The 23,053-nt window shown below is 42.3% G+C and overlaps 1 protein-coding gene across 1 annotated transcript in view; it reads left to right on the top strand.

Annotated features, from left to right (window-relative positions):
- LOC126355943 (venom carboxylesterase-6-like) overlaps positions 1 to 23,053 on the top strand; it is a 131,099-nt gene that overhangs the window by 97,486 nt on the left and 10,560 nt on the right. The window contains exons 8-9 of the mRNA XM_050006527.1: positions 17,095 to 17,239; positions 17,571 to 17,706. Coding sequence (XP_049862484.1) covers positions 17,095 to 17,239; positions 17,571 to 17,706 — 281 coding nt within the window. The remainder of the gene's footprint in view (positions 1 to 17,094; positions 17,240 to 17,570; positions 17,707 to 23,053) is intronic.

The raw sequence follows: 23,053 nt of genomic DNA, 5'->3' as shown, positions 1-23,053 counted from the left end.
AGCATCGAAACATTGCGGAATTCTCATACTCACAACAGATAAGTATCGTTTCACACTGCCCAACAGCAATACCCTTCCGCAACATCGTTGTTGCCACATATTTGTCGTGGAATAAAAGGTGCAAATACAACTAAAAGCCCCTCATGCCTTTTATTTATGTTACATACGTTTCCGCATGATAATCGGCATATGCCGGAGCAGGAAGAGCTAACATGATACTATAAAAAGAATAACTTCTGATGGTATAGCTAACTTCCGCGAAAACATCATCTCACCCCCAGTCATATCACCCCCATGAGGTTTATCGATTTCATTTCCACGAAATGATTTAACATACAGGCATTCCATTCAGTCAGAATCGAGGACAGGCCGCTATTTAACATACCTGCTACAGAATGAGATTTTCACTCTGTAGCGGAGTGTGCGCTGATGTGAAACTTCCTGGCAGATTAAAACGGTGCGCCAGACCCAGACTCGAATTGGGGACCTTTGCCTTTCGCGGGCAAGTGCTCTACAATCTGAGCTACTGAAGCACGACTCACGCCCGGTACTCACAGCTTCACTTCTGCCGGTATCTCGACTCCTCCCTTCCAAACTTTACAGAAGCTCTCCTGCGAACCTTGCAGGCTGTGACTAAGCCATGTCTCCGCAATATCCTTTCTTTCAAGAGTGCTAGTTCTGCAAGGTTCGCAGGAGAGCTTCTGTAAAGTTTGGAACGTAGGAGACGAGATACTGGCAAAAGTAAAGCTGTGAGTACCAGGCGTGAGTCGTGCTTCGGTAGCTCAGATGGTAGAGCACTTGCCCGCGGAAGGCAAAGGTCCCGAGTTCGAGTCTCGGTCGGGCACACAGTTTTAATCTGCCAGGACGTTTCAAGCCTGCTACACTTACAGACTCGGTGGGGCCATACTTTTTTTGTGTTTTTGATAATTCCACGGTGTTTCTTAAAGTCAACATAGTGGCGTCTTATAATTTCGGTGGCAAGTTACAGCTCGTCATCTGATTTTGTGTCAGTACATTCGAGCCTTATGCCACACATTTTGACGTATGTTTACATACATAACTACCACACCTAGATCACACAAATTTGTCGACTAAGGCATCATTGGCATACACCAGAGTATGAATGTTGATAGATAGATGACTGTTCAGCATGTGTAATTGGATTAATTCTCGGAAGTATACCAAACAGCCTCCTATACCTGTGCTGTAAAGATATTCATATATCCAAGCATATCGACCATAATATAAAATTTCCGTGGTCGCAAGATGCGTGGCATCCCGTTTTCACAAGTCCTGTCATGCACTCTGGCATGTCAAATATTTTTCTACGAGTTGTCATTAAGTATTTGTCCGAAAACTCTAAGCTCGCCATTATTTTTCATATGACGGACACAAAGATCCTAATTTCTCCCTTTGAGTTCACACGTGACAGTCCTATCACAGCCGGCCGCGGTGGTCTAGCGGTGAAGGCGCTCAGTCCGGAATCGCGCGACTGCTACCGTTGCAGGTTCGAATCCTGCCTCGGGCATGGATGTGTGTGATGTCCTGAGGTTAGTTAGTTTTAAGTAGTTCTAAGTTCTAGGGGACTCATGACCACAGCAGTTAAGTCCCATAGTGCTCAGAGCCATTTAGTCCTATCACAACCAATAACATGGGCCCAAAAAACTCCAGTCATCATTCCTACAACCTTTTGTAAGTATCATGCTGAAAGATTTTTCGTTAAATATGTTTCTCTGAGCCTCCACGACTGAAAGAGGTTGCTCACCCTGCAGGCGGAGGACACTTAACACACAACTGTGGGCAGAACAATAATGGGTCTGACTATAAGCTACCTTACCCTGTAAACAATCGCTATAAGGGTACGTCTCCTTTGACGTGCAATGGCTGGAGTACCCATTGCTTATCAGAAAATTCTCTCTGTGTTTCACCTTACGTATTCATCCCGAGTGTATTTATCATTCCTGTTTTCGATTATTTGACGGCGTATGTATGTATAGCTGCATGAGTGTGTTCGTCACTGTATGTATTAGGTTCTTTCTCATTTTCTGCAAGCAGCACATTTAGAAAAGGTAGTTGCCCCTTTTTTATCTCCTTCGTGAATTTTATTTTGTTATGGAGGCTATTGTGGTGTCCTAGGAAGTGACAGAGCTGTTTCTCACTATGAAACGGCTTATAAACCAACGAGAACGAATTCCGTAAGCTGCTGTGCTATCTTTTAAGAAATTTATTGATTTTATATGTCTTTTAAGTAGGAAATATAGGTAGCCTCAATCATGTTTCCCGTGTCAGCCGCACTTAATAGTAGTAGTAGTAGAGGTTTTGATTGATGCGGCCATGACTCACTAAGAAATAGAGCGAGGAAAAACGGACACAGTGAGTTACCACCTGTGTCAAATTGCATGAAAATGCACAGGAAGAAACAGTGACATCGTACGAGGAAGGAAACACAGTGATAAGTAGCTAAAGGAGACGTATCAGCCTTACAGCAGTAGCGTCGCCACAGACCTGGTAGTCTCCCTCGCGCACACAGAAGTCGTGCTCTGATGTTAGGTAGTCCAGCTGACATCTAGAATAGTATAGCAATTTCGTCCTGACACCACATCTCTAGAGTACCCCCTCCTCCAACTGCTAAGGAAAATACGCGTAGTATCAGTCTACTCTCCTACAGAACACGCTAGGGAATGGCTCAAGTCTGTTAAATGTATTGATCCTTCTCCTCAACACTTGTAGAATAACGTTACTTTTGAGAAACAACCGTAATTCAGTAATATCTATATTCGACTGCATGTGTAAGAATACTGTCCGGGACTGCGGGACATAGGTTTCACGTGCATTTCTACAGCGCTTCCGTATAATGCTTATATTGTCTTCGTTGAAGTATGCGTTACAAACTCCAATGTAGTTTACATCTGGGGAATTAAATCTGAATGCAAACAGAGCATACTTCTTAAGGTTTTCTCGATCTTGAGTGTCTGCATCCATCACTTCACCTCAAATTACAGCACTTTATGCTACTTTATTCTCTAATTTTATGTATTCACAGTGAATTTACGTACTTGTGCTAGGTTTCGCGATTTTACATATTTCGTCGTATTTCCCTCAATTTTATGTATTTCCCATCAGTTTCTTGTAATTATACCAGGTTTTTCTCGAATTTTACCGATTGTGTATGGTCATACTGATGACATAGTCATGCGATGTTTGATTTTATACAAGAATATTTGCCTGTTTTATACGCCAGCTTACTAAAAAATTCTAAGAATTCCCCTCCTCCCGATGATCTACATGTATGCATTCTGGATAGGACGATCATGAAAGGTACAGTAACACTCGCTTCATCCCTTGAAGAGGCTCAACGCACGGTGCACATGTTGGATGTATGGAAACTCAAAAACTGGAAACAACTCCGTGTACTGCTCCAAGAAACATATCAGAGAGCTCGTCTGCAGACTCATGTAGTGGTGCACTTGATAGGAAATTAAAGTCTGGAAACAGTCCTCCATGTTCATTTGACTTCCACTTCATCCTGTATGGATCTACAACAGTAAGCAGACATGTGTACAAAGTTGATTTCTGTTGTTGCTCCTATATTTCTCCCATAGGTACGTGCTATTATTGCTTGCCAGATTACTTTCGCTACTTTTGTTTATATGTTTCAACTCTGATACGTAACCACAGTCCTGACAGGACCTCTCCAAACCGTAGATTCCGTTTTTTTCACTGTTTTTGTTGTTGTTGTTGTGGTCTTCAGTCCTGAGACTGGTATCATGCAGCTCTCCATGCTACCCTATCATGTGCAACCTTCTTCATCTCCCAGTACTTACTGCAACCTACATCCTTCTGAATCTGTTGAGTGTGTTCATCTCTTGGTCTCCCTCTACGATTTTTACCCTCCACGCTGCCCTCCAATGCTAAATTTGTGATTCGTTGATGCCTCAGAACATGTCCTACCAACCCGACCCTTCTACTAGTCAAGTTGTCCCACAAACTCCTCTTCTCCCCAATTCTGTTCAATACCTCATCATTAGTTATGTGATCTATCCATCTAATCTTCAGAATTCTTCTGTTGCACCACATTTCCAAAGCTTCTATTCTCTTCTTGTCTAAACTATTTATAGTCCATGTTTCACTTCCATATATCGCCACAATCCATACAAATACTTTCAGAAACGACTTCCTGGCACTTAAATCAATACTCGACGTTCACAAATTTCTCTTCTTCAGAAACGCTTTCCTTCCCATTGTCAGTCTACATTTTAAATCCTCTCTACTTTGACCATCATCAGTTATTTTGCTCCCCAAATAGCAAAATTCCTTTACTACTTTAAGTGTCTCATTTCCTAATCTAATTCCCTCAGCATCACTCTAGTTAATTCGACTACATTCCATTATCCTCGTTTTGCTTTTGTTGATGTTCATCTTATATCCTGCTTTCAAGACACTGTCCATTCCGGTCAACTGCCCTTCGAAGTCCTTTGCTGTCTCTGACAGTAATGAGTTATTCATTACTACGTAGTGCGTCAACTGGACTTAGAAACCTGGGATGTAAAATTTTCCCTTCTCTCTATTTAAAGAGTGTGTCTCTCTGGCACCATTATTTATAGACGATTAGTTAGCAAGTGATGCGTTTGAACAGCAATAGTTCGTCACCGACAGCACTACACACATGTACATAGAGGTTTTGCATGCAGATTACCACTTGTGAAGTCTCGATTTCAACCACTGTACGTTATTTTCGGTACTGCTACAGCCCTGCAAATAGTGAAATACTCCTAACAGAAGGAAATAAAAGTGGCGTGGGGGATGGTGGAGAGCGGGATGGTGGTTGCAGACCGGTTTCAACTCACTCTGGTGACTATATTGCGAACTAGGGCAGTCAGTCTTCGAACTTCAAATGAGCATATACACATGCAATAAGCAAAAAGTGGTGGTGGGGTGTTGCTTAAATTGAGCATGGGGGGGGGGGGGCGGTTGAAAGTGGAGGCGGGAGTTTGGGTGGTGGAGTGCGGAGGACAGTCCAACAATCAGTTTACTGCCAATAATAATAATAAATGAATTACGCTAACCTAACCCTCCTCCCTTGCAGCTGGACAGAGATTGACTATTTCCCACCATTTGGAGGGGTGGAACGGTGATCTGAGGTATGTGTTGACATAGAATTGGGAGGAAGTGGGTGGATGGGGGAGGCGGACAGCACCCAGTGGTGGGTGTAGTGTGAACCAGATCAGTCGGTCGCTCACGTTGAGGTGTACACACACTCATCTCTGAATTAGGTTACTGGAGTGAGCCCAATTGAACTATAAATAATGTAATACTTCTAATATGGAACCCCTAATGAAAGCCCTTTGTTAGTAAAAGAAATAGAAAAATTAGTTATCCTGACATGGACAAGGACACAGCAATATATACCAACCGCCGACATAAACTTTATTATTAGCCCTGAGTAGGAAACAGCTACACGCGATCAAGAAGAACTTACAGTTACGTCGTGTTGTCGGAAGTTGTAGTCAATGTCAGAATCGCTGATGCAAATAGATTCAAGACCCTGAATGACAGTTCGGTGTCTTTTCAGTGCAGGTTTAAATAATTGCATTTCTTTCGATATAGCTGTGGTTGTACTGTCTAAATCCAGTTCGTTCAGTGTTTCAAACAGTGATATCATACTGACTCAGTCATAGGCTTGCCTGAAGCCAACAAAAGTATTACGAAATTGTTGTATCTTCTTTTCAGATACATTATTATTGGCTTTAGATTGAGAATTTGTTCTGAACATGATCTGTTGTTTATAAAACCACATCTGCATTCATCAGTTTGAGAGTCGCTTTGTTCCGTCCTAGATAATAATGCCTCTGATAAAATTTTGTAGGTAACCGACAGAAAAGGAATGTCTCTGTAGTTATCTTGGGCATTAAGAAGCCGTTTCATTTACATTAAGTCTTTTTATTATCAGGTCACAAACGGTTTCGTGGCCCTGAAAATCACGTCCTCTCGTTAAATGCAACTAGCTAAATAGCCCAGAACATAGAACCCAACGTTCGTTTTCTGATCAAATCAATAAACAGCTAAATGGCGCGGTACATCAGAAAATCAAAATGGGCTTCACGTAGGGGTTCAAATCCAAACTGTTCGGTGGATTCCAAGAACGTGGGACGCGATCAGTGTTTGTCCGGACGCAATGATGTCTTCCAAATAATTCCCACAGAACAAAACTTTCGACTTTACTTGCTCAAGAAAGGATTGAAACAACGCAGTCGCACTTCCGAAGGAAAGGCCTTGGTACTGATACAAGCCAATGTGCGTATTGACGACCATATAAACTGTTTCCTCATACAGGGGAATTCGAAGGTATTCATTAGTTAAATCATTTCTAGAAAAGAAACGTCCCCCTCCTAGGCGATCCATAAATTAATCAATAAATGGAAGCAGAAAAGAATCAATGACTCTTTGAGAAATAACTATAAGTCGACACAATGTCTAATTTTCCCGTTTATTTTCTTGTGAAAACAAGGGAAGATGCCCATTTAATTGCTGAATCTCCAATTTGTTTCAGTCTTCCGAATTCAAAAGCAACTTTATCGCGAACTGTGTGATGTGGTGGGTTAATTTTTAGTTTTACTTTGTCGTTACTCTTAATGTGAGCATGAAAATTCGTTAGTTTTCCCAATATGCGAACGAACAAATGCCCATTTTTTTAAACATAGTTGATGACTGATAGCCTGATAAAACTGCAAATCGACAACATGCACATTGTCCTGGGTATATGAAATAAACAATGCATCCATAACAAAAATATTTGGGGCAGAGACTGAGTGCACTATTGTGAATGACAGTAATGTAGTGGTATTTCTATATGTAGCTTGCAAAGTGGACTAAGAAAAGAAAGACTTTCCCCGTTGTGGGCTGTTTGGCGCACACTTGTATTATGTAACTTGGGATGTCCTAATTGTGATCAATTAATGTCACTGAAATAGTAAATTTTGATTACAATTCTGTGATGATAATAAAAGTTAGCAGCTATTCCCCTGAACCGGATTGACAAACCCTACTTTCGGAGGAGGAGGAGGAGATTATTGTTTAACGTCCCGTCGACAACGATGTCATTAGAGACGGAGCACAAGCTCGAATCAGGGAAGGATGGGACAGGAAATCAGCAGTGCCATTTCAAAAGAACCATCCTAGAACTGGCCTGAAGCGAATTAGGGAAATCAAGGAAAACCTAAATAAGGATCGTCGTACGCGGTTTTGAACCGCCATACCCCGAATGTGAGTCCAGTGTACTAATCACTGGGCCACCTCGCTCGGTCCTACTTTCGGAAGACTGTGAAATGTGATAGACAGAGCGCTCGCAACTTTGCGATTCTTGGGCTACCGTCTGAGGGTTTTGTAAGTACTTCCAGGAGAAGCAGGTGCGGATTAAGAACTAGAGACCTCATTGATTTCCATTTTCTCAAATAACTTTGCGAATACTTTGTGAATCTTTTGCACGCACACATGCCGTGCCCGTACCAACTTGTGATACTGTCGACGTTCCTGTTGGAGGACGAAACAGTGTTTGGGATCATGCATTATGTAACATCACAATGCTTCGCAGAGCGTGAATTTCCTTACAAACAGGCTCGCCGCCTCGTGTGCTGTTTGCACCTCTGTTTGCGGCTGCTGCCAACACGTGCCATGCGGGCCTGCGCCAGCTTAGAATTATCTACGGTGAGCGTTGCAACAACGGGCACGTTAAGGGTGGGGGAGGGGGGCGTTCATAAAAGTACAAACTACAAAGATGCATCAAATCCGCAGTTTTGAAGATACGACAGTGATAAATTTTGTATGACTTTACGTCATCTATGCTTGGATTTGGTACTCAAGGCACCCTCGCAATAACTCCTTGAAGATTGATGCAACATTTCCGTGATACTCTAAGCGCAAAAGAAACTGGTGTAGGCATGCGTATTCAAATATAGAAATATGTAAACAGTCAGAATACGGCACTGCAGTCGACAACACCTCTATAAGACAGGTTTATGGCACAGTTGTTAGATCGGATACTGCTGCTACAATGGCAGATTGTCAAGATTTATCTGACAGCACTGGCGATGGGACACAGCATCTCCGAGGTAGATAAGAAGTGGTGATTTTCCCGTACTATCATTTCACTCGGGTACCGTGAATATCAGGAATCCGGCAAAACATCGAATCTCCGAGATCGCTGCGGCCGGAAAATGAACCTGCAAGAATGGGACGGACGACGACTGAAGAGAATCTCTCAATGTGACAGGAGTGCAGCCCTTCCGCAAACTGCTGCAGATTTTAGTGCTGGGCCATCGACAAGTGTCATACAACGAACAACGAAACATTATCGATATGGGCTTTCGGAGCCGAAGGCCCACACATGTACCGTTGATGAGCGTGCGACACGAAGCTTTACGCCTCGCCTGTGCCCGTCGACTGCGACATTGTACTCTTGATGGCTGGAAACATGTTGCCTGCTCGTATGAGTCTCGTATGAAATTGTATCGAACAAATGGACGTGTACAGGTATGGAGAAAAACTCACGAATTTTTGAAAATTGGATGTCAGCAGGGGTCTACTCATGCTGGAGGAAGCTGTGTAATGGTATAGGGCGTGTGCAGTTGGAGTGATACGAGACTACTGATACGTCTAGATACGGCTCCGACATGTGACACGTAAGTAAGCATCCTGTCTGATCACCTGCATCCATTCATGTCCATTGTGCCTTCCGACGGACTTGTCAAGTTCAGCAGGACAATGCGTCACCCCACAAGTCCAGAATTGCTACAGAGATGCTCCAGGAACACTCTTCTGAGTTTAAACACTTCTGCTCGCCACCAAACCCTCAGACATAATCATTGTTGAGCATACCTGAGACACCTTGCAGCGTGCTGTCCAGAAGAGATCTCCACACTGTCGTACTCTTATTGATTTATGGACAGGCCTCCAGGATTCATGTTGTCAGTTCCCTTCAGCACTACTTCAGACCTATTCGAGTCCATGCCACGTCGTGTTGCGGCTCTTGTGCGTGCTCGCGTGGGCCCTACACGATATTACAGAGTAGTGCCAGTTTATTTGGCTCTTCGGTGTATATACATAGTTTTGTTATCCTCGGATGTAACGTTTCCAAATTCTGACAGTTCGATAGTAGTCTGGATCAGCGGACATCAGTACATTTTTAGATCAGTTGTTAGTTGAAACTGGATTGGTAGCGCCATTCTCACTGAGGTATTCTGAGATCTGGGCCGAAGTGCAGACTGCAGCGACATGAAAAGACGCACGGAGGGGCACATTTGGTTGCAGTAGATCAAATCGATGATAGCGTCCTCTGGTGGTGTACTTGGTGCCACCCTTGGAAGACCACGAGCTCTGGAAAGACTAAGGCCCAGCAACGGTGCGCTGATAGACTATTTGGAATTCTGTGTTCCACGGCAAAGTGAGCGGCTTTCGTCGACACCGTGAATACTACCACATACACAGAAAATAAAGTATTCACTAATCACTTTAAGCCCTGTGTCGTTTATATTGGTGCAAATCATAACCCTTTATCAAGCCCTATCTGTGGAGAAAGCGTCCAGTTTTGCCAGTCGTGGACCCACAGTATGTTGGGTAAACTGCTACAATGTTAATTTCCACTTCCTCTTATAACATGTTAATGTGCTGACAATATGTAGATGTTAAACTGTCTAAAGGCTCAAATGGCTCTGATCAATATGGGACTTAACTTCTGAGGTCATCAGTCCCCTAGAACTTAGAACTACTTAAACCTAACTAACCTAAGAACATCACACACATCCATGCCCGAGGCAGGATTCGAGCCTGCGACCGTAGCGGTCGCGCTGTTTCCAGACTGAAGAGCCTAGAACCGCTCTGCCACTCAGGCCGGCAAACTGTCTAAAGTTCTCGGCACCAGACTGGATATTGTCTTCGTTGGAAGCAATCGCAGTCCTGTCTATGTAAGTTTTCTTGTGGAAGGTATAAGGAAAAGTATTTGCATTCAAGTATGTATCGGTGTGGGAAGGTTTCCTGTACACCAAACGAATCCACAGATCTGTTTTCCACTCAGTGCGCTCAATGGAGATAGCGTTCCACTGCCCTCTGCATCAAGAGTAAATTTGTACAGGGGACAAATACCGCAATTCTTATTCTCCACAAAAAGTTACAATACTATGAGGAGGAGTCAAATTGTTTTAAATATTTTTATTGAACGAATGTGGAACCAAAGTGTGTCCCTTTTCGTCATAGTCTTCTTGACGTTCCACATACTTCCTCCAGCGTGTAGTGAGTGCACGGTTTCTTCTGGTAAAAACAAACAATGGTCGTGCTCGCATCCACTCGTTACTGTTTGTAGCGCCCCTTCATCGGTACATATTTTCTTTCCTCCCATTGCCTCTCTGAACAGTCCAAACATGTGGTATTCACTCGTTGAGATCACCTATTTCAAAGCGCCGCAAAAGTTCTTCACAGACGTCAGACGTCTTGGTTTTTCAGTTCTGAAGTGAGCTGCTCTGTCACCCATCTTGCAGTCCCTTTGCGAAATTTAACCACTTCATGTGGTGTCCTGAGCCACGATTGATGTTGAGATTTGCGGCTACTTCAGTCGCCGTCAGAGAGCGATTTTCCATCACAGTACTTTCAACTGCTGCAATATTTTATTTCTGTGCACCAGTGTTAGTATACTCCGATTATAAATCTTGTTTTATATCGAATCAGTCATTTTTAACGCTATGTAACTTGAACCAAGACACGACTTCAAGTAATGTCTACCACGAACTGCCAAAACAAATTGTAATGCAACATTTTTTTGTTGTTGAGATGGCTGTGTGGGCAAGTTCTGAAAGGAATATATTTTTAAAAAAGAAAAAAAAGAAAAGAAACTGCGGCAGTAGACTTCGGCGTCATAAAACGGTGTACCTGACGCGGGTACTGAGCGTGTGCCACGGAAGTCACATCATTTACGATCTTCCTACTCCGTTCATACACTTGGTGCAGTGATACACATGCGTCGCTACACTGAACCTTCATTCTACGATGACTTTCAATAGGTTTCATATCTTCACTATTCAGAAAACGTTTGTCAGAGAGCTGTTCTTCCTTGGTGCATGTTGCAAGGGGGATGGTCATTCTGAACTGGTATTGTGGTCGGGTTTCGTTTCGCTTTTCTGTAGTATGCTTCCGCCTGTAGGGCATTCCTTACGTTACTGGTAACTGTACTGCCATCTTACAGAAGAATGGCGCGAAATGTCAATTTTCATTTACAGTTTTAATGTTGTCATTTGATTCCCCTTTGTATATTATGGTGAGGCCATATTAAGAACATATCGTTGGCCTACTGCAGAAAACAAGGCAGGCGAAACGGAGTGAATCTGCGATCTTCTTGTTCGAAATGCTCTGCCGTGCTTCGTAATTATAACGCCATTGGTCGCTGCTTGAAAATTGACAGGATTTTATTCACTCATGTTGCTGTATAAGAGTAAATTGCTGGTTCTTAATAAACCTATACAAGACTGGAGTTGTCAGCCTAAAGGTAATTGTTACAGCTGCCGAATGTCCGTCAAAGCGTAACAACGACAGCGGTGAGTTAGGAATGCCATGTTAAATTACTCAGGCACACGTCATGAGTGGAATAGATATGTAAAGGGTTTCTCGATGGAGAGGAGATCACTGACTATAACGCCATCAAATGTTTCGGTTTACTCCATGCAACCCGCAGTTTTTACTACTGTTTAGTTGGAAAATGTGATGCTACATTTCACAAGCTTCTTGCGCTTCCTGCCTTGGAAGAGTATCTGGATAACTCACACTAGACAAGAAACGTGTAGTTCTACCTGTCCCATGTTTTAGAGAGGAAGTAGCTTCTCAGAGACTGGCACTCTCTTGTTCTCTATAACAAACTGTTAAACGGTATGCCAGCGCTAGAATAAGCGCGAGAGAACTACTTCAGTTCGGTTCACTGATTCTGTTCATATCAATGTCGTATCTCTGAGCAAAACCTAATATTTGAAAACTCTTATCTTTTAAAAGGGAGGCAATGGTACCGGAGTGGCAGTCCTGACGTTGCATTTGAGTCCGGAAGGGAGCCTGGAGTGGTGTACACTGCTCATTTGCTTCAGATTTTGAACAGTGGATGCTGTGTGCGTCGTCCCGGGATTCGTCTTAAGCGATGTAGGGAAACCATATAACTTAAAAGTGGATGACCGGCCTATAAATTGAACCACGGTTCGCTCGAAACTATTGTCTTCACGCCAGTTCGTTTCGGCTCTTTGCTGATGATTTATAGCATAGGCTTCTTTGTGATTTGCTCCGAAGGCACGACCAACATCCTCTTGCCACTCACACTCACCTTCCACAATGTTCATGTCCACATTATATCGAGATTTTCTTATTGTATTGAAAGTCATGTAGTGCACGAACGCAGTAACGAATTCAGTCCGGAAAATCCATGATTCCCTACTTCAGCTCCCTAGATAATATAAAGGCCTAGCTGGTACAGACACTCAACACTGTGATAATAGAATACCTAAATTTTCAATAGTAAATTTAATGAGTAGCCCATATTCCTCAAATGTCGCGAAATGTGCACAAAACGGTTAGACATAGTCTGGTGCAGAAACAAAAAGCGTATTCACACCACAAAGTATCCCTGGTCACCCACTGGAAAAGTCACTTGCGAACTAGAAAGATAACCATGATGCCTTGCTGTCCGTAGCTGGAAATGGGCGCTAACCTCAAAATCCATAATCCTGATAGGAGGTGGATTCCAACGCCAGGTTTGCTTCCTCCAAATAGTTGAGTGGCTGACTGAATTTCAGCAGCGTCTTGGTGCCAACAACACACATCCCAGGCCAGGCTCCCGATTTCACGCGATGTTCTGCCTACAGGGATCTCAACACTACTGCAGCAACAGCGGACCCCGAGCTACACACAGTTTCGCCGACCAGCAAGGCTCCCAGCGTATCCTGCGAACGTTCTTATACTGCTGCTTACGTCATCTCCCTGGCCCTGGCGACAAAGCATCCTTCGGTTACCCAGCAAATGGTCAGAAACATCTGCCATGAATAGTTGCTATCGACGTATACAAGCGGCCCCAATACTGAGCACACACGGGTCAGCTTTGAAATTCCTGTCTCATCCTTAACATAGTCTAATTCCATCCATGTCATATCTTTTAGCGCCTCAACTTACACATTTGTGCTAGTGTCTCAATCAGCCTCCTTCTGCTCATTTATTTCACGTTAAAAAATATTATAATTTTTTGTAGACAAAAGTGAATGTATGTTACTATTTAATGTCACACCTCTAGATTCTGTAAGAGCTCCCTATGAAGGATTTAAATTTACATTTACACTATTTGATGGAGATGTCCGCACTGCAACCAAAATACCTGTGTGGGTGTTAGAGAAAACAATTCCGGGTCACCAAATGTGGGTGTTAGAGAAAACAATTCCTTTATTCCCACATACATTTAGCAATAACTGAACACTACACACATGAATGAATTGTGTAGACATGAACAGCATGGAATAACTAACAAAAGCTAAGTCAAAGAATAACTATATCAGTGCACGTAAATTAACACTTCACGGAATGTTTATGAAGCACTGTACACTTGCAGGGATCGATCGTCAGAAATAGGTCACTACATCTGTATAACGCCCTCTTTCATTTTGTGGCACTGATGCAGTCGGGGTAAACCATTATCTTCAGCAGTTCATTAGCACAGAAAAGCCATACTTTTATTTTAATCTGAAAGTTTAACAATTAAATGTACTTAACAGCCAATTAATTTGCTGCTGTGGTGGGTGGCAGAACTTGGTAGACTGAAGAACTGATGTCAGAATACCATCACCAAAGCCATACCTCGAGGCGGAATAGTGAGTGGGAGCCTGTTAAATGCCCGTTGAGACTTCGGAGAAACAGCATTGGAATTTCATTGATTTATTACACAAAGTACATCTGAGGTGTCGTTGCCCCAGGATACCAGTGCCCATAGGACATAAACAGGGAATACCCTATTAAAGAAGACACCACCTTGAGCACTCGGCATGTGGTCATAGCGGCTGAAGCAGCGTGAAAAGTACACAGTGCCACCTGTGACAAGTAGAAGTCGCTAAGAGTGCCGAGCGAGGAAAGCCGACGTCTTCCAATAGCGATCCCGTGCCGAAGTGGCAGCTCCGAACAGCAGAGTCTGACCAGAGCAGATGCTGGCAGCTAGAAGCTTGCCCACGTGGGCAATGGCGAACCACTGGCTGCATATTCTGGGAAAGGAACCACAGACTGACAGGGGTGGAAAGCGGCAGCAGATGGGGTAGGCAGTCCAGGTGGCCTACCGGTTGGAGAGCGCATAGTTCACTCCATCAGGCTTTGGCGTCAGAGACTGAAGAGGGTGACTGGCTGATCCATTAGACTCGTAGATTCACTTACGGGTAGACGTACTGACTCGTGTTTTTGTATGTCCATCCTTTAAGCATACGGTTACAGGGACTTCCGTTGTTCAGTATGAAATAAAACTTGAAACACCGCAGCCGTCTCTCGGGCATTTAATTCATTAATCCAGCAGTTTTCTGTGTTCCATTACACCATCTTCAGGCCGCCTGTGCAACGTAGATTGGGAGGAATCCAATCTCGATTGCAGTCGTAACAGGAGCCAGTATTAAATATTAGATGTCCATAGACCTCTGGCTTACAGGACACTGTCAATTCTTTCACCAGCCGACGACTATGAGGACAACTGCAGCTGTACTGTCGTCCTGACAACCGGTTTAACCGGTTTATGGACAAAATGACAAGTCATGTAAACCAGAGATCTACAGATATCATTTATTTAATACTGGTTCCGGATATGACTGCTGGCGAGATTAGATTCCTCCCAATTTGCGTAGGTCAATGTGCCTTATGATGGTGTAATGGAACACCGAAAGTGGTCGAATAAATAAATTAAAGGCAAAGTAGACGGCTGCAGGTGTTTTAATTTTTATTTTTATTGACTTACGGACCGATGTAGGTCCCTGTCGAAGCGAGCAGTCTGCGATACGTTGACTAAAAGTTAGGCGTATTTATACTGGCTTTGGGTATACCTCTTTTGCTACTGCACCGGTTCTGGTAACATAGGTCGCAATGAGTCCATGGCTCGAATGTGAGGAAATGGGGCCATGAAAGCGGCACTGACATTGTATTTCTTCTGTGTTTATGTTTTTACATCTCTGGTCGCCTGTCTTGGCGACAACTTGAAGCAACCATTTTGGCGTCGTAGCGCAGTTCTGGTTGTATCAGCAAGTAGCCCATGATGTAGTAACGTTCTGGGCGACCCGCTAACGTGGCCCATTGTGATACGTTAATATTTCCCAGACGCTCCAAATACACCATTTTGCGGAGCAACAATACTGTCCTGTGATTATATTCCCTCCCTATTCTAATCCGGCTCACAAGCTAACGCATGCAGACTAGTTTAACTCTTTGTGGCTTTGCTACGTTCATTTGTTGTTTGTTCACTTTATACTTAGAGGGTGACAATTATTGAACTAAACGAAACAAAATTATGAGAACTTCTGAACGATTTGCGTTAGGACGTTCAAACTGCACGGTTGGCCGCGGGGCATGATGGGAATTAGTGTGCTTATTATGGTTTGGTTTAGCGCCAAAGCCCACTTTCATTCTGATGGGTTCGTCAATAAGCAAAATTGGGGCGTTTGGCGGTCTGAGAATCCGCATTTCGCGATCGAGAAGTCTCTTCGTCCTCAGTGGGCGACTGTGTGGTGTGCAACGTCCTGTCACGGAATAATCGAGTCGATATTCCTTGACGGTACGGTGACTACCAAACCGTACGTGAAGATTCTGGAATATGATTTCATTCCCGTTATCTGAAGTGGCGCTGATTTCGACAAGATGTGGTTCACGCAAGACGGACCTCCACCCCATCGAAGAAGGACATTATTTGATGTCCTGGAGGAGCCCTTTGGGGACAGCATTCTGGCTCTGGGGTGCCCAGAGGCCTTTGGCATGGGCCTCGATGGGCCGCCATATTCTCTGGCTCTGAACACGTGGAACTCCTTGTTGTGAGGCTATATTATAGAGTAGGTGCACAACAATAACCCCAAAACCACTACTGACCTCGAAACAGCAATTCAGAATATCATCGATAGCATCGATCGTCTGACACGTCAGCGGGTCATGCACAATTTCGCCGTTCACCTCCGCCACATCGTCGCCAATAATGGTAGGCATATCGAACATGTCGTAACCTAAACCCGAATATCTGCAGTGATTTTACATGTTGAATAAAATGTGTGTACGCCGTAGTTTGTAACTAATTAAAACTTTTTCAATATAGTTCAATAATTGTCACCCTGTAAGAACTAATAGGTTACTTTACCATACCACCTTAGAATTCTTCTTCATTGGCTAAAGTGACAGATGAAAATTTGTTGAAGAACCCCTAATTTTTAAATTTTGTGAAAGACTGTTATCAGCAATAGTTCAATATATAAAAACATTACTTTTTGACTTAACACGTGAGTTCAGTGGTATTCTGAGTTCATAGATTATATCTTTATCTCTAGGAAATATATGGTGTTTCTGTTTTACATTATTCATAATTGCTGCTCACCTTCCAATAATAAACTATTTGTATTCGCATCTAAAAGTAAAGGGAGATCCACCATCTCTCTGCCTGGAGGGACTATCTACAATCCAGCCTATTTCGTCTCTCTCAAAAATTAAATATAGTGAGCAGTCTTAATCCTGAAACCCGCTTGTTGCATGAACAGGTTTAGAAAGTGCTACTGCAACATTTGCCTGTAATATCTCAATAAAAGGCTGGTAAATAATCAAGGAAATAGAAATTGCACTTTACTGAGAGTTGCAATTAAACTAAAAACACCAGCTTCACCTTTGTTTTTCTTTTAGTTGCTGTCCTTGTCTGTGTGCTATCTCGCCAATAGTCCTTGGAGGTCGAAACCAGTTTTTGTAATTAAAAGCATTTGTGTGCAGCTGGCGCGATTACATTCTTTACAGATCACTACTACAGTGTGGAACTTGCCCCGCAATGCGCAAGAAATAATCTGTTGTTACTTCTTCATTATTCTCTTGCAGCTATACTCTGATGGTTTAGTTAACTGGAACACAGATGAAATGGTTAGGAAGCACAAGGACACGGTACCTATGTACTACTATTTACTGTCGTACAAAGGGAAATACAGCATGTCGAAAGAACTCGGAGGTGAAGATAAAGATCTAGGTAAGATTACGTTAAAAATTCTCTTCTTCTGTAATGGAGTAAAGAATAGTGTAAAATAAGTCTCAGGATATTGACGTTTTTCTGCATTATCCGCAAGCTCTTACATTTATGAGATGAAACATCTTAAATTCATAAAAGTGAACTGTCTGAACGTAAAACAACGTTCATGACATGCAGAGGCCGATATAAAACAAAGTGTTATGAACTTAGGTGTACTATTTTATGTTGGCTGCGTAGATAACATTTACAGAACAGTTTTGGTGTACGAATGGAAAATGATATTTCTTTAAAATTATTTATACGTTTGCTTAACATAATACATACTTTACAGGTGTTTGTCATACAGATGATTTGTTCTACTTGTTTTCGAACAACAGTTACTCTCCCGTAAGTGGTGAGAGACCTGATAACGATATGCAGATAGCAAGAACGATGACCAAACTATGGGTAAACTTCGCTACAACTGGGTGAGTCTGATACGTTATCTGCAAATTCTAACTTCTCTGCTTTTTCAGCATCCTCTACCGCAGAACTAAAGACATATATTTCGACGTCAGCTGTACGTGGTGTAAAACAGCGTTTCATTTTGGCAAGAACATTCTGAAGTCAAAAGGAACTACCATAGCACGCGCTGCTTCACATGCATAGACTGTATGGCCCAATAGATTTTCTTTTCTTTTGTTTCTCTTTAATGGATTTTTTATATTGCTCATAAATTGCAACAGCTTCTGAACTTTTCTTTTCTGAAAGTAATTCAGAACGCGAAAGCAATCTGACAGATGAAGTCCAAAGTTTTTGTTTAACATGCCATTTGCGTTCTTGTTATGATTTTCCATAGAAACTTCCGTGCCCTAATAATTAATATTTGCTTATATCTAACCTAGAAGTGAAATACCAGTTTCCATATACATAGCTTTAAAAACTTTTATGTAACGAAATATTTTCTTAAAAATGTCCATCCTCTCTTTCACCACATGAAAGACTGAATTTCCTAAAATAGTGAAACATGTATTTTTTATTTCTGGCAGAGAAAACCAATTGTCGAAGATGTAGCTTTAAAAACGCTTTTGTAGTTCTTTAATAATGATTTACTTAAGAAACATTTACTCACTATTTTAGTCACTACATGGTTGAATTTCCAAAAATTCTGAAACACATATTACTTCTGAGTGAGAAAGCAAATAATTTTCGAAGTCCTACCTCCAAAATTGCCTTAATAGCAACATGTTTTCGAAAAGCCTTTCTTCCCCTATTTCACCAACCTTATCAGTGGAATTTTGAAAGATACCATTTTTAAATGATGCCTACATTATAAGAACCACACCCTCTCCAATTTTCCAGTTTCTGTCCTTAGCAGATTGGGCTGTGCGGTGGTGGTGGGACAAAGAGAGCATCCCCACATTTTGTTAGTGCAGGTTGCCGCCCACATCAGCGACAAGCATACATTCAAGGGCAAACCTTTCGTTCTGTTTCATGTCAGGCTTTACACTATTGTTCTCTTTGCATTGACAGGTCCTTGACCTATTGTTATACACCACTTTATATCAAATTAATATTGGTTCAAATGGCTCTGAGCACTATGGGACTTAACATCTGAGGTCATCAGTCCCCTAGAACTTAGAACTACTTAAAACTAACTAACTTAAGGACATCACGCACATCCATGCCCGAGGCAGGATTCCAACTTGCCACCATAGCAAAAATTGATATTGTATTAATTAATTTAATTTGCGACCATAGCAAAAATTGATATTGTATTAATTAATTTAATTTACGACCATAGCAAAAATTGATATTGTATTAATTAATTATTAACCCCCATCCCCTGATGACATCATTGGTTTCCATCAGCCGCCAGGTGGGAACTTTCACTACCTGCAGAAAATGGCGGGAAATTGAAATTTTGGGCGAGAAATTCAAATATGGTGGGAAATTCAAGTTTATATTTACCTTGAAGTACAGAAACCAGCTAATGTAGTTCACGACGGCACCTCCAGAGGGTGCTGTTGGTCCTCTCCCACTCCCTCTCCCCTCCCCCATCTCCCAAATGTTAGGAATGTTGTGACAAGCAGACAGGTATTTTGTTATTGCTCATTGCAGCAGTCTTTCTGGGGGGTTTCGAAAACACATCTCAGAATCTTTCGGTTTACAGGACGAATGAGGGGAAGCGTATTGTTCAACATCCTATTATTTATTCTGACATTTACCCCTGAGATATTTAAAAGCCTAATAGTTTTTAGAAGCATAGGTTAACTTTGTAAGTCTGGAATCATTAATAGCTGCGTGCAATGGAGAGTGGTGGACTTTCAGACACCAGTGACACAGCCCTGAATTGCAGGCAGAGGTTTGCGACATGGTGACAGCTGTTCACAGGCAGTCTGGTGGTGGAGGCATTTTGAGGGAGGAGAAGAGAAAGAAACATCCTACTCACCTACCATAGATGGACAGGTCTCACGAGCAGTATGCCCAAATTCTAAGTGACTTACTTCCAAAAGCACAACAAGGCAAGCCAGAGGCAGAATTGAATTAGTATTTGATATCTTCAGCTATCTGTCAATGGTTATCACCCATTTTGGCATCAGAGGAAGTGACTACCTAGCCTGTGGGAAGCCAACAAAGATGTCACAGAGGCATCTGTAACGTTTACCTGACCAATGTAATCAGACTGCAGGAGAAGAAATTACTCACCATGCAAAAGGTCCCTCATGATCAATTTAATTAACAAGGCTATCAATTAGATATTAACAATGTGCTGCCAGGTGGGTGGAAGCAAGGGTGAGAGTACCCCAGGAATAATTCAAATGTTTGAAAGGTATCAGGAGCCTTTTCTTGTGGCAAGATCTTTTAATCGTAATGAAATCTGTTATATTATCGAATTTATAAAGTGATATGTAGTATAAACCCGATATTTACATCTTTGTGCTGTCGCCTTGAGGGACTTCATATTAGATGAGGCATATGTTTACTTTAAGAGAGTTTAAAGGTGAGGAGGCATTCTGTGATGGAAGTAGAGCACGCTCTTAGCACTCCGTCATGAGCCAAAAATGAGTTTAATATTATAGTCCTGTGATGTAGGATGTGGCAGAATTTTTTCTACCTGATAAGAGAATACGTAGAGGACACACAGCCTACATCATAGTGTAGTACAGGATTTTTGCAACTAGTAATGATACTTTAGTGATGGGAAAATGCGTGAGTGGTCTGATTTCTTCTATCTCCGAAAATAAATCGTATACAAGGAAGGCATCTACATTTTGCATGAGACATTTGAGGTATATTGACAGAAAACAGCATCCCTGTTTCGGATATTTTAAACTAAGGAGTTTATGTCAGGGGTGGGACTTCTGCATACATCCAATCCACTGGTGCTTGACTCACATTGTGCCACAGTTTGTGGCAGGAGTGCTCGGGTGGCTGGAGGTAGATGCTTAAGAAGGCTGTTATGAGCCACAGTCTCTCAGTGGGCCCAATCTTCAAGAACGCAACACAATTGGCATCAGGCGCTGGGCTAGAATGAGGTAGCTGGAGGTGACTAGTGAGATTTCTTTTTCGTCTTGAGTTACTGTGTTCAGGTAAGATACTGAGCACTACATTCATAAAAAAGTATCCTACGATCTATTTCCCAGGTTTTTGTTGGCTAGGATGCAACTTACAACTCCTAAAAAAAGGTCAATTGTATTTAATTTTCACTCTTTCAAGGAAAAGAAAATGATGTGGTGTGGGTGGTGTGGCCCTCAACTACGTACCCTCAGACTCAGAATTGAAATACTAAAAGTTTTGGCTGGTTTCGTTGTGTAGAGCGTGAGATACGTAGACGCCGCATTACAAGCCAAATCCTGCTAAGTCTACAGTACATAATGTGAATACACACATGAATCGAATGGTCTAAGGTTGCTATCACTCGGCAATTGCGAATTTTTAAAGCAACATAGTAATTTATAAATGAAAGATTGCAAGATTGATAAGCGAGTGACTGCGTGTGAGATCGCTCTCTAAGTTGTTCTATATTTTTACGTTTCAGATACATATTTTAACGGTTTTTGTGATAATATTTACTATATAAGTGACATATTAGTGGTTTCTTCTTTCGCCTCAGCATTTCTTATGTTGTGACGTGATACTTGTGTTTCGTATCGAGCAACGTAACCTTTTAGCTGTGTTTACATTCCGCGCTGACCAGTTGCAGCTGTAGCGGCGCATCGAAGTACTGATTAATTGTTTGTGTATAGTGGTTTATTTAGGAACTTTAGTAGTCTTCAAGCGGTGTTTTTTGTGTTTTCTTGTGAAATAATTTCAGAAGAATCTTTTGGGAACTGTTTTCAGCTTCGTTACTGTGACATTAGACGTTTGATTCTCTTTCTGTATTAGTCTTTTGTTATATTCACATTTGTTGTTTCTTAATACTGTTAATAATAGTAGTTACTTCCCTTGTAGAGTAAGTTTGTGATTATTGTAGTTAGGTTTTAACACCTTATTGTAGTATCGGAACTTAAAAAAAGTAAAATTGTACCATAAGTGAGAAGTGTGGGCATTTCCGTAGGTTCGTGAGTACTGGATTGCGGTGTGAGACATGTTCGAAGTATTTTCACTGGGGGGAATGCAGTGGGGAAGCCAGTGGGCATTCTGGTGAGATCCTGTCCTGGAACTGTAGGTTATGTAGCAAGAGTAAGTTGATAGAGGAGCAGGAGCGTAAGATCTGTGCCTTTGAGGTGCAGTTGAAAAACGCACAGGTGGAGCTACATAGGATGAGGAGGGAGAAGGAGGTTGGGGAATGGGAGCTGGCTGCTGGCAAGAGATCTGCTAGGAGAAGAAGATTTTCAGATAGTTTTACTATTGGTGTTTGCAATAGATATGACCAACTGTCAGAGTCTAGTGGAGAGGAATCTCTAGTAGCTGTTAGATGTAGGAAGTATGCAGCAGACCTCAGCAGTTACGGTGGCTAGAACAGTTGCAAAGTCGAAGAGGAAGAAGAAGGTTCTGCAGTTAGGTACTTCTCATGGCAGAGGTGTAGGCCAGCAGTTGCAGGAAGTGCTGGGGAGTGAGTACCAGGTCACCAGCATTGTGAAGCCTAAAGCAGGATTGGCTCAGGTGACTGTTAACATAAGGGGGTTTAGTAGGGATTTTACTAAAGAGGATCAGGTAGTGATTGTGGGTGGGGCTGGTAATAGTATTGATAGGGATGGGCAGTATGACATAGATGGTGACCTGGAAAAGATAGCCACTCACACTGCCAATACGAATGTGCATTTCGTGGAACTGTTTCAGCGTCACGATCGGCCTCATCGTAATACAGCCGCCAGGCCTAATAACATGAGACTTGGGGGTGCGATGATGACAGAAAGCATGGGTCACATTTCAGTGGTGTCGGTGGAGTCTATCAGCAGGACGGGTTTCACTAGACATGGCCTGCACCTCAACAGGTATGGGAAGGGAAGGTTAGCAAAACTTATAGGCGACAGCATAGATGGGGTTGGTGGGATCACTCATGGGAAAATTCCTGCAGTAGTGGGTGTTAGAGCTGCACTTTTTTTTAATTGAAGTCAACTGACAGGTATTCCTGCTTAAGGGAAATCTCTAACAAAGGAACCACTTTTGACAAAGCTTAGATATGTTTGGTTTTAGAAATGGTTTAACAACTGAAAATGCTATATTCTCTTTTCTCTGTGAGGTTTTGGACGGATTAGATAAAAGGTTGCGAACGCTAGGAGTTTTCTTTGATTTAACGAAGGCTGTTGACTGTGTTGACCACAAAATATTACTGCAGAAGTTGGACCAGGCTGTTGACTGTGTTGACCACAAAATATTACTGCAGAA

This window comes from Schistocerca gregaria, chromosome 3, assembly GCF_023897955.1.
Source record: "Schistocerca gregaria isolate iqSchGreg1 chromosome 3, iqSchGreg1.2, whole genome shotgun sequence".
In the NCBI taxonomy this organism is placed as follows: Eukaryota; Metazoa; Arthropoda; class Insecta; order Orthoptera; family Acrididae; genus Schistocerca; species Schistocerca gregaria.
Note: the sequence above shows the minus strand (reverse complement) of the source record. Positions and strands in the feature narration are given on the sequence as shown.